The sequence below is a fragment of the Trachemys scripta genome, chromosome 1 (genome assembly GCF_013100865.1).
Source record: "Trachemys scripta elegans isolate TJP31775 chromosome 1, CAS_Tse_1.0, whole genome shotgun sequence".
Classification (NCBI taxonomy): Eukaryota; Metazoa; Chordata; order Testudines; family Emydidae; genus Trachemys; species Trachemys scripta.
The window spans coordinates 135,613,590-135,632,999 of record NC_048298.1 but is presented as its reverse complement, the minus strand read 5'-3'; the positions used below and the strand labels follow the sequence as shown (position 1 = coordinate 135,632,999).

At 47.2% G+C, this 19,410-nt stretch overlaps 1 protein-coding gene across 1 annotated transcript in view; it reads left to right on the top strand.

The window, feature by feature from the left end:
• LOC117874114 (scavenger receptor cysteine-rich type 1 protein M130-like) overlaps positions 1–11,221 on the top strand; it is a 183,544-nt gene extending 172,323 nt beyond the window's left edge. The window contains exons 6-9 of the mRNA XM_034763975.1: positions 7,181–7,495; positions 8,505–8,819; positions 10,476–10,536; positions 11,191–11,221. Coding sequence (XP_034619866.1) covers positions 7,181–7,495; positions 8,505–8,819; positions 10,476–10,536; positions 11,191–11,221 — 722 coding nt within the window. The remainder of the gene's footprint in view (positions 1–7,180; positions 7,496–8,504; positions 8,820–10,475; positions 10,537–11,190) is intronic.
• The last annotated feature ends 8,189 nt before the right edge of the window (positions 11,222–19,410 follow it).

Genomic DNA, 19,410 nt, shown 5'->3' with positions numbered 1-19,410 from the left:
GGGAGAACCCCTCTGGTCGGCATAGGTAGGGTCTACACTAAAGGGCTACAGAGGTGCAGCTGCAGCGCTGCAGCTGTGCCGTTGTAGCCTTTCAAGTGAATAAAAGCCCTTCAACCCCTGTATTTATAACCTTCCCCTCCCCCCTTGCACTCTAGCTCTGCCCTCAGAGGGTGACTAGGGTGTGACCTGCCAGCTGGATTGCCCATAATGTAACAGAGGCCCAGAGTATCCAGCTAAAATCTATGTCCCCTCCCCACTGCACCTTCCGCTTCCTGTCAGAGAAATAAAGTCAAATGCTGCAGTACAAGGAGTGTGGGTCGCACTGACACAGATTCTGTGTGGGAAGTAAGGGGAGATTGCACTGGGCCCAATTCTTATAACCCTAAGGGCTCATTTACACCTGCTCAGAGTATAGGAGCCCTAATGTGAGAATCAGACCATACATAACTTTAATAATCCCTGTCTTAAGTGCAATATTAATCTCATCTTTAAATATGGAGTCATTACTGCCCTCTGTATGTATAGTCTTACAATTATTTATTTATTTAGGAAGATTTGAGAGGTTTACAGATCATATTTTGGGAGCACTTTGGCTCCTTTGAAATATAGGGTGCTGTTTACACTGTATAAATCTCCAATGACGTAATCACCAGAAAGGGTCTTGGCTTCTCCCACAAGGAACTTCAACATCTTTACGTGCTCACAGTGGACAATGTTTTAAAATGAAAAATACATATGTTTGGAAAAAAATGGGACCTTTCTCTCCATTGCCCAGAGGTCACTCACCCCTCCAAGCATCATCTCCAGCCAAGACAATAGCTAGAGTTCATGAGAAAGGAAACTCAAGTGTTCAGAGTTGCAGACCTGGCCTGGAAAAGCCCTGCCGGGTGCAGAAAAGCCTTTATTGTGTTAGCTCCTTATGAGTTTGGAGCTGACGCGGTGATTGCAGGTCAGCAATGTACACTGAACAGGGACAAACAGGGCAGGGTTTTCTTTAAAGGAGCCACATGTCCTGGCAGTGCTGGATCTGGGAATTGCAGCAGGGAAGTGGGGCGCTTGGGGCACTCATTGCAGGCCAATACATAGACTCCTGTTGTAAATCACAGCGATCTCACAGTGCTGCCGCTATCAGTGTGTGGGGTGAGCACTGAGCACTTTTACACAGAACGTTTTGGTAACCAGAGGCCTGATCTGCCAGGTGTTCCTAAGCACTCTCCACTGACATTGACTCCTTAGGGAGGAGAGAGCGCTCCACATCCTGCAAGCTCTGATCTCAGAGCTGGGGAATTCTTTCCCTCCATCACCTCCTGCATTTCTGAGTAGACAGACAAATGAAACCCTTGAGAGAGGTTGTTCCCTCTATCACTGCACAGTGGTGAGGGTTACCTTCCACTTGGCACAGAAACCTGTGTTTCACATTACACCTGTGTATTATTTCTAGTGCAGTACCAGCAGGGAGTGTTATTCAGCATATTTTGTGTTTCTGTGAGCCCAGGTCGTTCTGAGGTGCTCAGACTGTTGTATGGAGAGAGCCGATGCAATGGGACAGTCGAGATTTCCCTCCATGGTGTGTGGAGCAGAGTGCTGGATGACCAGTGGGACATGAACGATGCCACCGTGGTCTGCAGACAGCTCCAGTGCGGAGTCGCTGAGAAAGCTTATAATCCCTCTAAGTCTGAGCGAGGAACGGGCCCCGTGGGGCTGAAAAGTGTCCGATGTGCAGGAAATGAGACTCGTCTGACTCTCTGTGACAACTCCGCATCTGAGACAGCCCAGGCAGGAATTGCTGAGGACGTCGGTGTCGTTTGCTCAGGTGACTTAGGGTGACAATCTTATAAATATCCTGTACTTGTTCAGTGGGAACATGGCCCACCACAGGGCCTACCTCCACCCCACCTTGTGCTGTGATCTCAGCAGTCCTTGAAATGATGTGGATCTGAGGTTCAAACTGTGACCCATTTATAGTAAAAATATATTATATACAGAACAAAGCATAGTCATGTTATAGGGTTAATGCACTATAGCAACTTCTCTCTCGCTATCTCCTATATTTTTATGTATTAGAGCTGTTCAAAACATTTCATCAAAACTTTTTTCCCATGAAAAATCTTCGGAATAAGATTACAAATTTTCACAAAATGTCTGTTTTCATTGAAAATGTTCAGATTTTTCTTGAAAAACTTGGGCTGTCCATTAACCACAGTTAACTCACGTGTTTAACTCAAAACATTAATTGAGATTAAAAAAAATTAATCATGATTAATTGCAGTTTTAATCACACTGTTAAACAATAGACTACCAATTGAAATTTATTAAATATTTGTGGATGTTTTTCTATATTTTAAAATATATTTATTTCAGTTAAAACACAGAATAGAAAGTATATAGGACTCACTTTATATTATTATATTTTATTACAAATATTTGCACAGTAAAAATGATAAAAGAAATAGTATTTTTCAATTCACCTCATCCAAGTACTATAGTACAATCTCTTTATCGTCAAAGTGCAACTTACAAATGTAGATTTTTTTTTACATAACTGCACTCAAAAACAAAACAATGTAAAACTTTAGAGCTTACAAGTCCACTCAGGCCTACTTTTTGTTCAGCCAATCACTAAAAGAAACAAGTTTGTTTATATTTATAGGAGATAATGTTGCTCGCTTCTTATTTCTAATGTCACCTGAAAGTGAGAACAGGGTAGCAATGTGAAATTTCTAAAAAAAGCTACAGCTCTTGACCCAAAGTTTAAGAATCTGAAGTGCCTTCCAAAATCTGAGAGGGACAAGGTGTGGAGCATGCTTTCAGAAGTCTTAAAAGAGCAACACTCTGATGTGGAAACTGCAGAACCCGAACCACCAAAAAAGAAAATCAACCTTCTGCTGGTGACATCTGACTCAAATGATGAAAATGAACAAGCGTTGGTTCGCACTGCTTTGGATCGTTATTGAGCAGAAACTGTCATCAGCTTGGATGCATGTCCCCTGGAATGGTGGTTGAAGCAGGAAGGGACATATGAATCCTCAGTGCCTCTGGAACGTAAATATCTGGTGACACCGGATACAACAGTGCAATGAGAATGCCTGTTCTCACTTTCAGGTGACATTGTGAGTAAGACGCTGGCAGCATTATCTCCTGCAAATGTAAACAAACGTGTTTGCCCGAGCGATTGGCTGAACAAAAAGTAGGACTGAGAGGACTTGTAGGCGCTAAAGTTTTACATTATTTCATTTTTGAATGCAGTTATTTTTTGTACATAAATCTACATTTTTAAGTTCAACTTTCGTGATAAAGAGATTGCACTAAAGTAATTGTATTAGGTGAATTGAAAAATACAATTTCTTTCATTTTTTTAAAGTTCAAATATTTGAATAAAACATAAATATAAAGTGAGCACTGTACACTTTCTATTCTGTGTTGTAATTGAAATCAATATATTTGAAAATGTAGAAAACATCCAAAATATTTAAATAAATTATATTCTATTATTGTTTAACAGCACGATTAATTGCAATTATTTTTTTTTTAAATGCTTGACAGCCCTATGAAAAACCCAAATTTATTGTGGAACATGAAAAATATCCATGGTCATTCATATTTTGTGGAGAAAAGGATGAATTTCCAAGCAGCTCTAGTGTATTTAGTGGCTTCTTTATTTTAAAGTCTTAAAAAACGCGTTGTCTCGAATCAGAAAACAATAGTAAGAAAAGGAAGTCATATGTAACCTGTTTTGACCAAGATTGCCATGAATAGTGGTTCTGGGCTAGATCCCAAAAGGGACTTGGACGTTGCAAGGCCTGACTCCTAGGTGCCTTGCCATCCAATGGAATCCTCAGTCCTGAGTCACATGCCCAGGTCCCCGTACAATGCATGGGGAGAGTTAGGCATCGGAAGCCAGAAAGCTGAGCAGGGAATGACCTACATTTGCCAGCAGTGAAATGCCAAGGAAGGGAGTAGGGCCTAGATCAGGGGTGGGCAAACTATGGCCCGGGGGCTGCATCTGGCTGTCCAGATGTTTTAATCCGGCTCTCGAGTGCTCGCCGGGGAGTGGGATCCGGGGCTTGCCATGCTCTGGCGCTCCAGCCGTCGGTGGGGTCAGAGACTTGCCCCACTCTGTGCGGCTGCCAGAAGCAGCAGCATGTCTTGTCTCCAGCTCCTACGCATAGGGGAAGCCAGGAGGCTCCACACGCTGCTCCCGCCCCAAGCGTTGCCTCCGCAGCTCCCATTGGCCAGGAACCACGGCGAATGGGAGCTGTAGAGGTGGTGCCTGTGGACAGGGCAGCGCACAGAGCCACCTGGCCGTGCCGCTGCGTAGGAGCCAGAATGGAGACATGATGCTGCTTCCGGGAGCTACTTGAGCTAAGCACCACCTGGAGCCTGCACCCCTGACCCCTCCCATGCCCCAACCCCCTGCCCCAGCCCTGATCCCTCTCCCGCCCTCCGAACCCTTTGGTCCAGCCCGAAGCACCCTCCCGCACCCCAAACTCCTCATTTCTGGCCCCATCCCAGAGCTTGCACCCCAAGCTGGAGCCCTCACCACCTCCCGCACCCCAACCCCCAATTTGGTGTACATTCATGGCCCGTCATACAATTTCCATACCCAGATGTAGCCCTTAGGCCAAAACATTTGCCCACCCCTGGCCTAGATACACAAAGTTATTTAGACACCAAACTGCCATTGATCTAAGCCTCAGGCCCCTGACACACAGTCAGAGGTAGGCACCTATCTCTGCTCAGTGATCTCAGTCATGAACCCACTCCTGGAGCTCGGCATGTAAGCTAGGTCAGCTCTCTCATCTCCCCATTTTACCCCTAACCCAGTGGTTAAAGCACTCAACTGGGATGTGGGAAATCCACATTCAATCCCTGCTCTGTCTGATTTGGAGCAGGGATGTGAACACAGGTGAGTGCCCTAGTAACTATAGAGCAGGGGTAGGCAACCTATGGCACGCGTGTCGAAGGCGGCACACGAGCTGATTTTCAGGGGCACTGACATTGCCTGGGTCCTGGCCACCGGTCCGGGGGGCTCTGCATTTTAATTTAATTTTAAATGAAGCTTCTTAAACATTTTAAAAACCTTATTTACTTTGCATACAACAATAGTTTAGTTATATATTACAGACTTATAGAAAGAGACCTTCTAAAAACATTAAAATGTATGACTGGCACGCGAAACCTTAAATTAGAGTGAATAAATGAAGACTCGGCACACCACTTCTGAAAGGCTGCCGAACCCTGCAATAGAGTATAGGGCAGGGGTTCCCAAACTTGGTTCACAGCTTCTTCAGGGTAAGCCCCTGACGGGCTGCAAGATGCTTTGTTTACCTGAGTGTCCGTAGGTATGGCCGCCCGCAGCTCCCAATGGCTGTGGTTCGCCGTTCCCAACCAATGGGAGCTGCGGGCAGCAGTGCAGGCCAGGCCACCGCTTCCTTCCACAGCTCTCATTGGCCGGGAATGGTGAACCACAGCCACTGGGAGTTGCAAGCGGCCGTATGTGCGGACGCTCAGGTAAACAAAGCATCTCGCGGCCCACCAGGGGCTTACCCTGAACAAGCTGCGAACCAGATTTGGGAATCGCTGCTATAGGATATGCTGGGGTAGGTCACTCAGCTGGAAATATTCCACTTTGTACAAATAATCAGTTACTGAATCAGAAAAAAACCTAGAGATTGATTCTACCTGGTGTCCAGGGCACTCACCTGGGATATGGGAGAGTCAAGTCCCTGCTACAATAAATATGTAATGATTTACACTTTATGTATTTATAAAGAGGCAGTTAGGTATCTAAGTACCTTTGTGGATCTAACCCTCTATCCCTTAGGAAATCCATCAAAGTTGCTGTTATAACATGACGTTGTTAAGTCCTAATCCTATAACTGTGCAATTTTCCTTCATTTAAAGGAAAAGGGGAAAAAAGGAATCTGTGATGGGATTTTTTCATTGTTCTTGGTTTTACATGACTATTTTACAGTATAATGCTATTGTTCTTTTTGCTGGTATATATTTACATTAAGGTCCCACAGGAAAAGTAAACAAGTAACAGATATTTTAACTATGTCCCTATATCATGCACTGTATGTTATTGCACTGATATCATTTTTCATGCCCACACCAACTGCAGGGTAACTACAGCACATTAACGGCCCATTTCTGTTCCCATTGTGCCAGTGGGAGCTTCACAGTTGATTTCAGCAGGGTAGAATTATGCTCTAAGGGTCTGGGACTTTACTGTAGACACGTGGATCCAATTTGCCTTTCTTTCCCTTTATTTGGGGATCTCTGTCTTCTCATTCAGTTTTTCTTCTCTGTTAGAATCCAAACAGTCCAGAGATACAGGATCTTTCTTTGAATCCATATTTATATCTTCTTCTGACACGAAACAAGCTGACAGTCTATCCATATGGGCTTTTCCTTGGATGACAGGGAGTGAGGAATGCACTTTGATTTTTGACTTCAGACCTTATGCATAATGGCCATTTGATTTGAAATTAGCATTTTCTGTTAAAGTCCTTAAATCCTTTATTTGATGTGTTATTTAGCTACAAGTGTATTTACCATGTGCACGCTTGGCATTACATTATGACATGAATAGATAAGCGAAAATCATACCAGTAACATTCCACTACTTTACATACAGTTTAAACACCTGAATACACCCTTATACATCTAACCATTACTTTGATCTACACAAGTGAACTGATCTAAATACACTCTAGCATGGACCTGGTCAGCCAGTGTCACATCCTCTCCATTCTGTAACAATTGAAAAGAACATTTGGTTTTGGGTAAATTAATTGCCTAATAATTCCTTGAACACCTTGATGCTTATCATTTAAGAGTTGTTTGAAAATATTCAAGGTTTTGAGCGAGGGCGGATTCCACTAACCCTTCGTCTCACAAATAGCTCTGACCCATGTAACGAGTCCCTTAAGGATACTCAGATGAGTAAGGAATTCAGAATTAGGCCCTTTCACTCACATGCTGTTTATCAATATTGCTCCGTAAAAAGTATTCCTCATTTCCTTACTCAGCTTCTCTTCTTCTCTGTGTTTCTTGTTAAAGACAGACTTTTAGGAGTATTTCAAACCTCAGCCATTGTAGCATCATCATTGATTTGCATGGAAGCTGTGTAATTATCATCATATTGCATATTAAAAGCTGGGATCTATCCCTGCAGGAAGCAAGCGGATCAGACTGGTGAATGGGACAGGTCGCTGTGCCGGGAGAGTGGAGATTTATTACAATGGCAGCTGGGGGACAGTCTGTGATGATTCCTGGGACTTACCAGACTCCAGTGTCGTCTGCAAACAGCTGGGATGTGGACATGCCATCAATGCAACTGTCTCTGCTCATTATGGGCAAGGATCCGGGCAGATCTGGCTGGATGATGTGAACTGCTCTGGGAAGGAATCCAATCTTTGGGAGTGTCCTTCCATGGGCTGGGGCCAGCACAACTGCAGACACAAAGAGGACGCGGGAGTTCTCTGCTCAGGTCTGGTCCAGGAATGCTCATGTGACTGTTTACCAAGGGATTTAATGGAGGGGGCAGACAATTGAGGAGAGAGCTGAGAATGATAGAGCCTTTACCTCACTGTGTCTTCTAGAGGTTGCCCATACATCCAGTTTTGGCTGGGACAGTCCCTTTTTTAAGCCTGCCATGGTCATCCCGACTGTTTTCTCAAATCTGGGCATTTGTCCCTTTTGATCTTGCCAAGTGATCATGAGTTGGCAAGAGCAAATTGGACAAATGCTCAGTTTTGCAAAAAAAGTGGGATACGACCCCTAGCGGGATGTGGCGGAAAATGCGGGGGTGGGGCGAGTGGCAACGCCAGTCCCGTGCTGGAGGGAGGACTCAAGACAGCAGCTTTGGCTGGGCAGCCCCATGCGGGAGGACAGCAGGGGTCTTGAGCCGCCCTGCATGTGGGAGGAAAGAAGGGGACCTAGGGCTAGCCTGATACAGGTGGGTGGCAGGTGGGGCTCAGGCCGGCCCACATGTCGAGAGGGTAGGGGGACCTCAGGCTGTCCCTGTGTAGGCGGGAGGCAGGGTGGGCTCAGGGTAGCCCCACATTGGGGGGAGGGGAGAGGAAGGAAGGCCTTGGGGTTGGGCTCCCCGTGGGGTGTTCTGTTTTCCCTTTTAAAGAAAATGTGGTCACTCTACTCTTCTACCTACCTACTGGGGTCGTGATTAGAAAGTCACCATTTCCCATATGTTCCCACCCAAGAGTATTGGAGATATTGCCACACATATTGCCGCACTGCTGTATTGCAGGTATCTGTGTGTGTAACTGCTGGGAATCGGTGACTTTTCAGAGGTGACCATTGTATTTCTAATGGGCCTGTGGCATCCAGAAGAGTCTCTCATTCTTAGAGCGATTCTCTCTGACATTTGCTCCTGCCGAATGATGCACAGGATCGTTAGCAATCGCTGGCATTTCACTCTTCACACCAGATCATTTCAGAATCAGATGATTTAAATTCCCTTTTTGTGCATTTCCTTTTAGAGTTCACAGATCTGAGGCTGGTGAGCGACAGTGTCTGTGCTGGGCGGCTGGAGATTTTCTACAATGGGACGTGGGGCAGTGTTTGCTCCAATGGGATGTCTGGAGTCGCCGCAGCAATTGTCTGCAAACAGCTGAACTGTGGGGATGGAGGGCAGATTGAAAAAGACTTTGCATATGGAGCAGGTTCTGGTCCCACATGGCTGGACAATGTAATATGCAGTAAGCAGCACAGGTCCCTTTGGCAGTGCCCATCAGACATGTGGAAACAGCAGTCCTGTGATAACCGCGCAGAAGAGACCCATATTTCCTGCAGTGGTAATTCTGAAACTCTCTGTGCACACGCATGAACACACTCTCTACATGTTTAACTCATTGAAAGGGTGTGATAGAAATTGTGAATGTATTTACTTTTCAGTACAGAGAGTTTTACATTCACAGCAGTGAAAGACATTTTCATTGTCCATTCTAGGAATGAGAATACAGCCCCTGGAAAACAAACATAGGAGTTATTTATACAAGCTGTGTGTTACACAGTGCAGTCAGATAGTGAGAGCCCACAAATGCCCATAGGCAGGGGAACTTGGGGTGTGAGGGGTGCTTCAGCACCCCCAGTTTTTGCACAGGGTCCCAGGTGCCAGCCCCGCGCTCTGCTGCTGGTACTGCACAAAGGGTCTCGCTGCTGGCCTCGCAATCGGGGCTCTGCTCCTCGGTCAGCTGTTGTCCCAGCCTCAGTCCCCTTACCCCTATCCAGATCCCACCCCCCAGAGCCACTGCTCAGTCCTGGCCCCAACTCAGGGGAGAGGGAGCACGGACAGGACTAAGGGGGGCAAGGTAAAAAGTTTGGGGACCACTGGCTTTCAGCACCCCAACTGTAAAAATTGCTCTAGTGCCACTGCAAATGCCTCCCATTAGCGAGCGTCATTTGGGAATCTCTGTGGCTATACTTTTGTGATGAACAATCAGAGATGGGCCCAAGGTCAGTGACCAGGACATGGGCGGTCATGCTGCGTGGTTGGAGCAGGAGTTGTGCCCAGTGGTTAGAGCAGGAGCTGGTAGCCAGAAATTGGAGCCAAGGGTCAGAGCCAGAGCCGAAGTCAGAAATTGGAGCTCAGTGTCAGGACCAGGTTACCTGGAGCAAGGCAAGGGGTAAGTCCGGAGTCAAGGCAAGAGCAAGGCTGGGAACAAGACAGGAAAACGAGGTATCCTAGCTGTGGGAAATGCTTTGAGCAGTTGCTGAATGGCACTTGATTCAAGACCTGGACTGCTGACTCTTCCCACCAATCAGGCAGTATGACCAGTCAGGCAGCCTAATACAGGCCAGCTGCGCTTGTTAGCTGCCTGGAGACTAGCTCTGCTGCAGCCCCTGCTTCCTGACCCCCAGGCTGTGAAATCTGGGTCAGGATCAGAATTCCCGAAAAGTGTGTCTGTGTCTGTGCGTGTCGGTGAGAGTTTGTTTCAGATTTAAAGTCCCATTTTGGTCTCGATTCTAATACCACCGTGTCTGGATCCCCACAATAATGTGGGTGAGTTTCAGCTGACAAATCTGTTTACCTTCAAACAGGGCCAGAACCAGCTGTACACAGGGTGGATGGAACAGACTCAGATAACCACAAACGCACACACCAGCAGGGAGCTGCATAAAGACTTCAACAGCCAGAGAATCCACTGAGTAATAAATCCGTTAGTTCTGAAATAAACTAGATTTTAGATTTAAGTTTATAAAATTGCTGAAATTTAGGGGTTTAATATACAGATAAACCCTACTCTCTCCCACATCACACATGCTTCTCAGTCCATTCAGTTCATCATTTTCTCTGCATAGGACAAAAAGAGAAAACACCTCAGACCCTGTTCGCCGAATGCCCGAACTCTCCAAGCTGCACAGGTATTTCTGCTTCTCTGTGTCTCATTCTTCGTCCTTAAGGACTTTCCCAGCTGTCCCAGTAACATGTGAGGTTTCTGCATTTCCAGACCAGGAGAAGTTACGTGTCGTGGAAGGAGAGGACAGATGCTCGGGGAGAGTGGAGGTTTGGTACCGTGGCTCCTGGGGAACAGTTTGTGATGACTCCTGGGACATGGTGGATGCTAACGTTGTGTGTAAACAACTGGGCTGTGGATCTGCTGTATCTGCCCCTGGTGAGGCTGCATTCGGTGAGGGGACTGGTCCCATCTGGGTGGAGAAGGTGAACTGCAGAGGGACAGAGTCATCTCTCTGGGACTGTCCTGCCAAGCCCTGGGGTGAAAGCAACTGTGGCCATAAGGAAGATGTTGCAGTGAATTGCTTAGGTGAGTGACAGGAGATGTTTCTGCTACATGCTGTAATTTTCTGGAAGGACGATGAGTCCAATTGCCTTCCCCTATTGGTCACAGACCAGGCCCTCCCATCTGCTTTGTGCAGGAGCATCATGGATGCTGTGGGGTGGAACCTTTGTGGGGTCAGATTGTCTCAGACATCAGCCCACATAGCCCCTGCATCCATCACAGACCCAAGTGTGCTGTTTGTTACAAGTCAGTATAGGAGGACATGGGCCCTAAATCACTAACATACAGACTCGGTGCTGCTCTCAGGGAGTTTGTAGAAGTGACGTCTGGTGATCTCCAGGGACTCTGAGGGACGCTACCTGGTGACAAATACGTCACCTCCCCCTCGCTCCAGACTCCAACTCTCCTCCCTTTCCTTTTGCAGGTGTGACAGAGATGACATCATCACTGAGTAGAACAGGTAAAACATCCCCCGCTCCCATCAAGATCCTCTGGTGCTGGATCACAGAGGATGAGATGCAAGCTGTGCCTCAGGCAGGAGCTCCTTTCCATGTGTAAGCAGGGGAATGGTCCCGCTATACCTGGCTTATACAGTACCCAGGTGAAATGGGCTAGCGAAGGAATCTGAGTCCTCGCTCCCAATTCCTTTAACCAGAAGCCTGCCTGACCTCAAGGGCTCCCCTTCCACACTCCTGTGTGGCAGAGTCCTCATAACTGGAGCTCCTAGGCACTATGATATTATAAATAAGAAAGAACAATCAAAATGAATTCTCATTAATCTCCCCAAAATGGGCTGTTTGAAAGAGGGTGATAACTGAGGTGAAGATCAGCTATACAACCAAGGACCAACAATTGGTCCTTTAAAAAACACACAAAACTATGGTGATGAGGGTCAGAAAGGAAAGCTGGTGGCATCCTGCCCTCCCCTAAACTGACAGTTTTCACCAATAATCAAGCTTCCTCCTGCTAAATTTTCAGAACTACACCTCTACCCCGATATAACGCTGTCCTCGAGAGCCAAAAAATCTTACTGCGTTATAGGTGAAACCACGTTATATCGAACTTGCTTTGATCCACCGGAGTGCGCAGCCCCGCCCGCCCCTGGAGCACTGCTTTACCGCGTTATATCCGAATTTGTGTTATATTGGTTCGCATTATATCGGGGTGGAGGTTGTGGTCACTTAGGGCAGGGGTTAAGGTGTCCCCACCTCAAGGGGCTTTCTCTGCACTGGATGTTTCCCTGACCCACTGATCATTACATGAAGTTCAAATCAAATACAATTTATTAAACAGCAATCAATTGAAAAAAAAAAACGGAAAAATGGGAAAGGTTAAAGGAAAACACATCACCCCGCTCTGTGGCACGGGGACATCACAACCAGCCTCTGGAATATAAGGGAAGTTCAGTCTGTTCATCACAAGTCCCAAGCCTCCTTCTCAGGCCCTGGCTGTGCTGCAGGGATGCTGGGGGTAAGACACTTGACTTGCTCTGGTGGTGGCCACATGCCTTCAGGCAGGGCCAGCTCTAGGCACCAGCGCTCCAAGTATGTGCTTGGGGCGGCACTTTCCAAGGGGCGGCACTCCGGCCCTTTTTTTTTTTTTTTTGCTTGGGGTGCAAAAAGCCGGGAGCCGGCCCTGAGGGGAGGTGAGCTGCGGCGGTGAGGTGCACAGGGAGGACTGCAGGAAGTAACGCTGGGGGGGGGCAGAGGAACCACTCCCCCTCAGCTCACCTCCGCTCCACTGCCGCCTGTTCCCCGAGCGCGCCGCCGCCACTCCGCTTCTCCAACCCGAGCGCGCCGCTGCCGCTCCGCTTCTCCCCCCTCCCTCCCAGGCTTGCCATGAGAATCAGCTGTTTTGCGGCAAGCCTGGGAGGGAGGGGGAGAAGCAGAGCGGCGGAGGCACGCTCAGGGGAGCAGGCGGAGCGGAGGTGAGCTGCAGCGGTGGGGGGCGCTGGGGCATCTCAGGAAGTAACCCTGGGGGGGGCAGAGGAACCGCTCCCCCCCCCAGATCACCTTCGCCTCCTCCCCCGAGCACACTGCTGCTCCGCTTCTCCCCCTCCCTCCCAGGCTTGCCTGGGCAGGAGGTGTAGGAGGGGAAATGCGGCACGCCCGGGGAAGGAGGCGGGCCTGGGGATTTGGGGAAGGGGTTGGACTGGGGTGTGGAAGTGGCGGAGTTGGGGAGGGGCCGGGGGGGCACGGGAAAATTTTTTTGCTTGGGGCGGCAAAAAACTTGGAGCCAGCCCTGCCTTCAGGCTCTAGGTGGCAGGACCCTTCTTCCCAGCATCGCCCCCTCCACGTTGGGGTTACGATCCCTCTCCAAGTCTGACCTACAAGGCCTCTTGGCTGGGGGAATCTCCCAGCACTGGGCCTGCTGCCCAGGGCCCCCCTCGCTCTCCCCAGCTGCTCACAGCACCCAGCTTCAGACTGCTCCAGCCCCAGCTCCACCACTCTGTCTCAGCAGCAGTGGTGCTGCTGCTCTGCCTCCATCTCCCTGGGCTGCTTTTTTCTGGCCCCTCTGGCTCTGGTTCCTACAGCTCTGCTCCTAGCACAGGTCTCCCCTGTGGGCTGCTTCTGTGACTCTGCTCCCAGCACCGACCTGCTCCGCCTGGTCTGCTTCTCTGGTTCTCTCTGGCTGGCACGGCTCTGCTCCCTTAGCTTAGCTCCAGCCCCTGCTCTCTCAATAGCTCAGCCCCACTCTGTTCCAGGCAACTCCAGCTCACAGGAAGGACAGGATCCGCCCCCCCACCTCCCCAGCCTCCTGACTCCCTGATTAGCCTGCCCACCCTGTCAGTCAGGCTGACCTGGAGCATTGGCCTCTCCCCATTATTTCTGGGGACCGTCAGTCTCAGGGTCCTGATTTCCCATCGAACCTTGCCCCTCCTTCTGGTACTGGGAGACAGCCAACGGAAAAACCCCACTGAGTTTTAGTAAGGGGCCAACAGTCCCCTTACACATGGCCTGTGAAATCTAGGGGTGAATGACACCTAGGTGGGAGCTGCAGGCCCTGCTGAGCCTGATGATTCCTGTCTGCTGGCTCCAGCTGAGAGGGCAGGGCCCATGATTTAAACAGCAGCCTGTGACCTGCCCCCATGGCGCACAGACTATGTCCCAGCCCATTACCTGCTGTCCTAGGCCATCCAATAAGTGATTGGGAAGCTCCCTGCCCCCACCCTCCACCCCGCGTGACTCTCACAGAATAATCTCTTCCTATCACATGTTCATTTCCAACCAGCTCCCCCACGCCGCCCTCTGACTGACAGTGGGAGAGTCACGGTGCCTGTGGTCATCTGCATTATCCTCGGGGCCCTGCTCTGCCTGGTCTTAATCATCCTGGGTGCACAGGTACAAAGTGCCAGGGCACAGCGCAGAGGTGGGTGTTGATTGTTGTCACTATGTGAAATGCCTCTGAAATAGCAGGGGGAGCTGTGCCTACGGGGGGTGGGGTGTTGTCAGTGTAATGGAAGGTTAAATTGTATTATACTATTCGGCCACGAAGTGGCATTGCATGTAACAATTTATTTTAGCTAACCTCAGCCATGCCTGGCAGAGCATTAAGGGATCTTATTGTGAACACATCTGGTGAGTATCTCTCTGGGAAGGCAGGTCTGTAGCCAGTCCATATCTGGTACAGAAGCCTGACCTGCTAATAGCAGCCCTGCCACCTACCATGTACAAGGTGTATGTGACATGGAGCCCAAAGTTAAGCAGTGCCAGAGGAGCAGAAAAACAGCGGGAAGAAAGCAACAGAAGTTGCAGAGGGAAGGAGGAGCAATGAAGGTTGTAGACAGGAAAAAAAGCAACACCGGTTGCAGGGTTTCATCAACATCTCCCTCTTCGTTGCCCCAGAGAACTTCAGCTTTGACAGACCTTCACAATTGACAGACTAGAAGCAGCATTTTGCAAGATTTCAAATTGCTATAAAACTCCATAAGGAAACTGATGTATGGTGTTTAGTTCATGCTATTTGGAAGGAAACAGAACATTTCTTTAAATACTTTGATTTCCCTGAGGACAGTCACAAAGATAACTATGGAAGGGTTCTGGCTATGTTTGATGCATACTTTATACACTAGAAGCTCAAAGTTACAGAACTGACCAGTGAACCACACACCTCATTTGGAACTGGAAGTACACAACCAGGCGGCACAAGAGACAAAAAAAAAAAAAAAAAGCAAATACAGTACAATACTGTCTTAAATGTAAATAACTAAAACAAGTAAAGGGAAAGATTAAAAAAATGATTTGACAAGGTAAGGCAACTGTTTCTGTGTTTGTTTCAATTTAAATTAAGATGGTTAAAAGCAGCATTTTTCTTCTGCACAGTAAAGTTTCAAAGCTGTATTAAGTCAATGTTCAGTTGTAAACTTTTGAAAGAACAACCGTAACATTTTGTTCCAAGTTATGAACATTTCAGAGTTATGAACAACCTCCATTCCAACAACGTGTTCGTAATTCTTTCTACTGTACCCTCAGAGAAATGTGGTTTATGAAAAGGAATGTTTTCATCAGAGAATTCAAGGACTAGGGGGAAATGTTGAATAATTTATAAGAGCTCTGCGTGCCGTGGCTGAAAACTCTGATTCTGGAACAGCAAACATGAAAATATCAGAGAGAGGCTGGTTATTGGGTTAACTGATAAAAATCCTTCACAGCAGCTACAGTTAAAAACAGACTTCACCCTACACACTACTGTTCAAATGGCAAAGCAATCTGAGCTGATAAGACAGCAAAACCCAGAGCAACTTGCCAAACTTGAACAAGAAACTAGCTTAGAATGTGTTAACTAACGCAGCATGAGTGAAACAAGTTAATACCATAAAACTTATGAGGTAAAGAGAGAGAACTCCTGGCTAAGAGGTACATATTCCAGTCAAACACTCAGACTATATTAAATGCATAAAACATGGACATTTTGCAGTTGTTTGCCACATAAACGCAGTCAGGGAATTGATTCATATTACAGATAATCAGGAGCCATTGTTTTTGGGATCTTTCATGTGTGATGATACAGAGCCTGCCTGGAGAGTGAAACTGATCATTCAGAGAAACACTATTGACTTTAAAATTGACTTAGGAGCAGATGTAAGAATCATCTCAGAAGGGCCTTACAATCACCTTCAACCCCGCCCAGAACTGAAGTCACCTGACACAGCTCTGACTAGCCCTGGAGACATTCTGAATTACATGGGAGAGTTCGCTACAGAAATATCTTTCAAAGACAAAAACTTCTCATTCAGACCAACAGTATTCTCCACCTCAGTGTGGCAGCCAGGATGGGCCTAATGAGAAAAGTGGAAGAACTTGACAGAGGGATATTTGAATGGAGACCCAGTACAAATAAATTCAAGATAAAATGCTGGAGCATACAGTGTACCTCAGAAAGAACAATCAACAGCAATTACTCATACCCCCTGTAGTTACTGTCCTTTGTTTCAGTTCCTTTCAGGTATCCTTGGGGGTGGAGAGGCTGTCTCTTTAGCCAGCTGAAGACCAAATGGAGGGGGTCTTCCAGGGGTTTAAATAGACTTTCTCTTGTGGGTGGAGACCCCCTCCTCTCTCCTATGCAAAGTCCAGCTCCAAGATGGAGTTTTGGAGCCACATGTCCATGCATGACTCAGAACTATAGGTAGCAGCCATGGTTCACATGCTACCTTGAACGTCCTCAAGTAGACTTCTTATGTGGATTGGAGGATTCCAAGATCCATTGTTCCTTAAGTGCTTCTTGATTGGACACTTAACTTTGCAAATTCCTTTCTAAAGAAGTTGACCAAATGCTTTACTAAGGCTGTTTAGAAATCAAGCAAGTATACAGCCAATATTCTTAACTTCAAGTACAAAAATGATACATGCATACAAATAGGAGGAATGTATTCAGTAGATCATAACCTTTACATAGATATGTTACATAGCATATGTAGCATAAAACATATTCTAGTTATTCATAAGCATATTCCATAAAGCCTTATGGGGGGTACCACCACAGATAGTACTTTCCATTTTTAAAGCACTGCACAAATATTAGCTAATTATTCCCCACACAGTCTCTAGGCAGTACATATACAAGTACTATTTTGCACATAGGTGTGAGCACCAGGATAGGAGAAGAATGATGCTAGGGTGCTACTAGGAGTAATAGAATAAATTTATGAAGGAACCATTAAGGTTGAATATCAAGATAAATTTAATGACAGTGAAATAGCCAATAGAACAAACAGGAGAGGGACGTGGTCCCCGTCACCTGGAGCACTGAAATCTAAACTGGTCAGAGCAGTGGGAATGTGCTGTAGGGACCGGTCCTGCACTGGGCCCAGGGGGATGGGCTGGATGATCTCATAAGGTTTCCCATCCCTAGCTTCTCTAACCCTGTGCAAACCCTGCCCTTTGTTTTTAGGCTCCAGAAGATCCTTGGACCCTTTCTCTGAGGCCGTGTACGAGGAGATCGATTATAACCTGATGGGAAAGAAGCAGGAAATGTTTGATCGTTCAGGTCTGTGTGTGTCATTCCTAACAGGGAGAAAATCTCTAATGCACTCTGCAGTCTAAAGCTCTGACCTAGAACTAAATCTCTGCAGCCTTCAAGCCTGTGAGTTCTGGATGGCTGCAGATGCTGGGTCTGTGAAGAGATCAGCCAGTTACTGGAATGAGATGAATGAGTTTCCTCCCTAGCAGACTCCGATCTGTACATCCTGCAGTCTTAGGGGGTAATTAGTTATGGGTCAGGAAAGTGACTGTTCACGTCCTTTTGACTCAATGTCAATCAGTTGGGAAGATGCTGCTCTCAGTTTAGCACATTGTGGGGCACTCTGAGCATGGTCAATGCGTCTCCCTGAGGCTACTTCTGAGATCCACATTCTCCTCTCTACTAATGATCGGAGTTGGTCACAAACTCTGATCCTGGGAGGGGTGTGACTTAATCTGGCAAAAAGGCAGGGGAGGGGGAGTATCTTGCATAACAAAATGAGAGTCATGTCCGTGGCTGAGGAGGTCTGGACCAGCAGCCTCAGCTGTAATTTTCTTCTGGATCAGGCCATGAAGTAGCAACATTCAGGAGGAGAAGATAAACATTGCTCTCTAAACAGATTCTTACACCCTGAGTGTGACTCAAAACAGGCTCCGCAGTTAATGAGAAGGATTTGAATGAAGCACACAGGAGGGGATCCCATGATTAAAGGTTCACTCAGTCCCTGCCTCACCTTATGAGGTCAATATGGCTGTGCCCAGCATCTTCACAGTCTGATTTTATCCACTCCAAAGCCACATTTACCACAAAAAAATGGATATTTATCTTGGAAAATCTGTGTCAGCCTCTCACCACTCAGTCACTGTGAATTCAGCATCTTCTCTTCAAAGAGCAATATACTGAGACCATAAATCTTGCTCCAGGACCTGGATGTATTGCCCATCAGCCAGTTTCACTGCTCTCACTGTGATAACATCCCATTTACCATCTCTCTGGTTTCTTATTTAGATGATTCAGTGATGAAGCTGCAGTATTACACTGGGGACAGCGAGGGGGAAAATGATCCTGGATCAGAACAAGGTAACAAGGGTGGAGGTGGATACAGAGACACATAAAAGATTTCTGTCCAACTCTTGGTGGAAACGGGAACAAATCGTGACCCTTTCTGTGTGTGGTTGATGGTGCTCTCCCCCAGGGGAGGAGCTGCAGGGAACTGGGCAGAGAAATATTCACACAGTCTGAAAGAATCTGTCTTCCACAGCTGACACATGTCACTATACAACCCCTGATCTATGCCCCATGATCTTGTTAGGTAAAAAGCAAGTCCTCACTCACCTCTCCAGCACCCGAGTTCGTGCGGAGTTGGTATGGGGCTCACAATCTGTCAGAGACCAGACACCAATTCGTTGATCAACGGGCTCACACTATCCTTAGCTTGAAAAGCTTCAGAGTAAGTGTGGCAAGTTTATTAGGGGTGAGCATCAATATTTATACACAGAAGTAAACAAAGTGATTAACAGATCATAATGGTCATGTATAATCAATCAAGATTCTACAGGATAAAACAGGTTAAAATGTAAATTCAGAAAGAGAAAAGGGGAGATGACTACTTAAGGGGAGGGGGGTGTCATGAGTAGTTCGCAGGTCAGAGCTTTGATTAAAAGTTCAGACAGAGACATCAAGTCTGGGTTAAGTTTAAGCTCATCAAAAGTTCAGACTCAACAATCTTAGCCCCTGCCTCCTGATTTTTGCCCCTGCCTAATTCACGATCCAGTCCATATAAAGTAAGGACTTTAAACCATATCTTTATAGAGTTCAGTTGAATTCACAATGGTCAGCTCTGGTGTGGCAGCTACTGTCTCCCAACTGGTCCAGGGTTAGCTCAATACCAGTAGGGTTACCATGCGTCCGTATTTCCCCGGACATGTCCGGCTTTTTAGTTGTTAATTGCCATCCAGGAGGATTTTTTAAATATATAAAAACATCCGGAAAATATGGACGTATGATAACCCTACCCACTGCCCCCTCTCCTCTTGGGGTGTCAGCTCGCTCAGCCTGTGGATTGCAAGCCCCCCGTGCTGCTGCAACTCTGCGCCCCACGGCTAGGAGTGGTGGCGTCTCTGCAGCCAGCTGCTGGTGCAGGGGACCCGCGGCCGCTTCTCCCTCCTCTGAGCATCCCCCACGG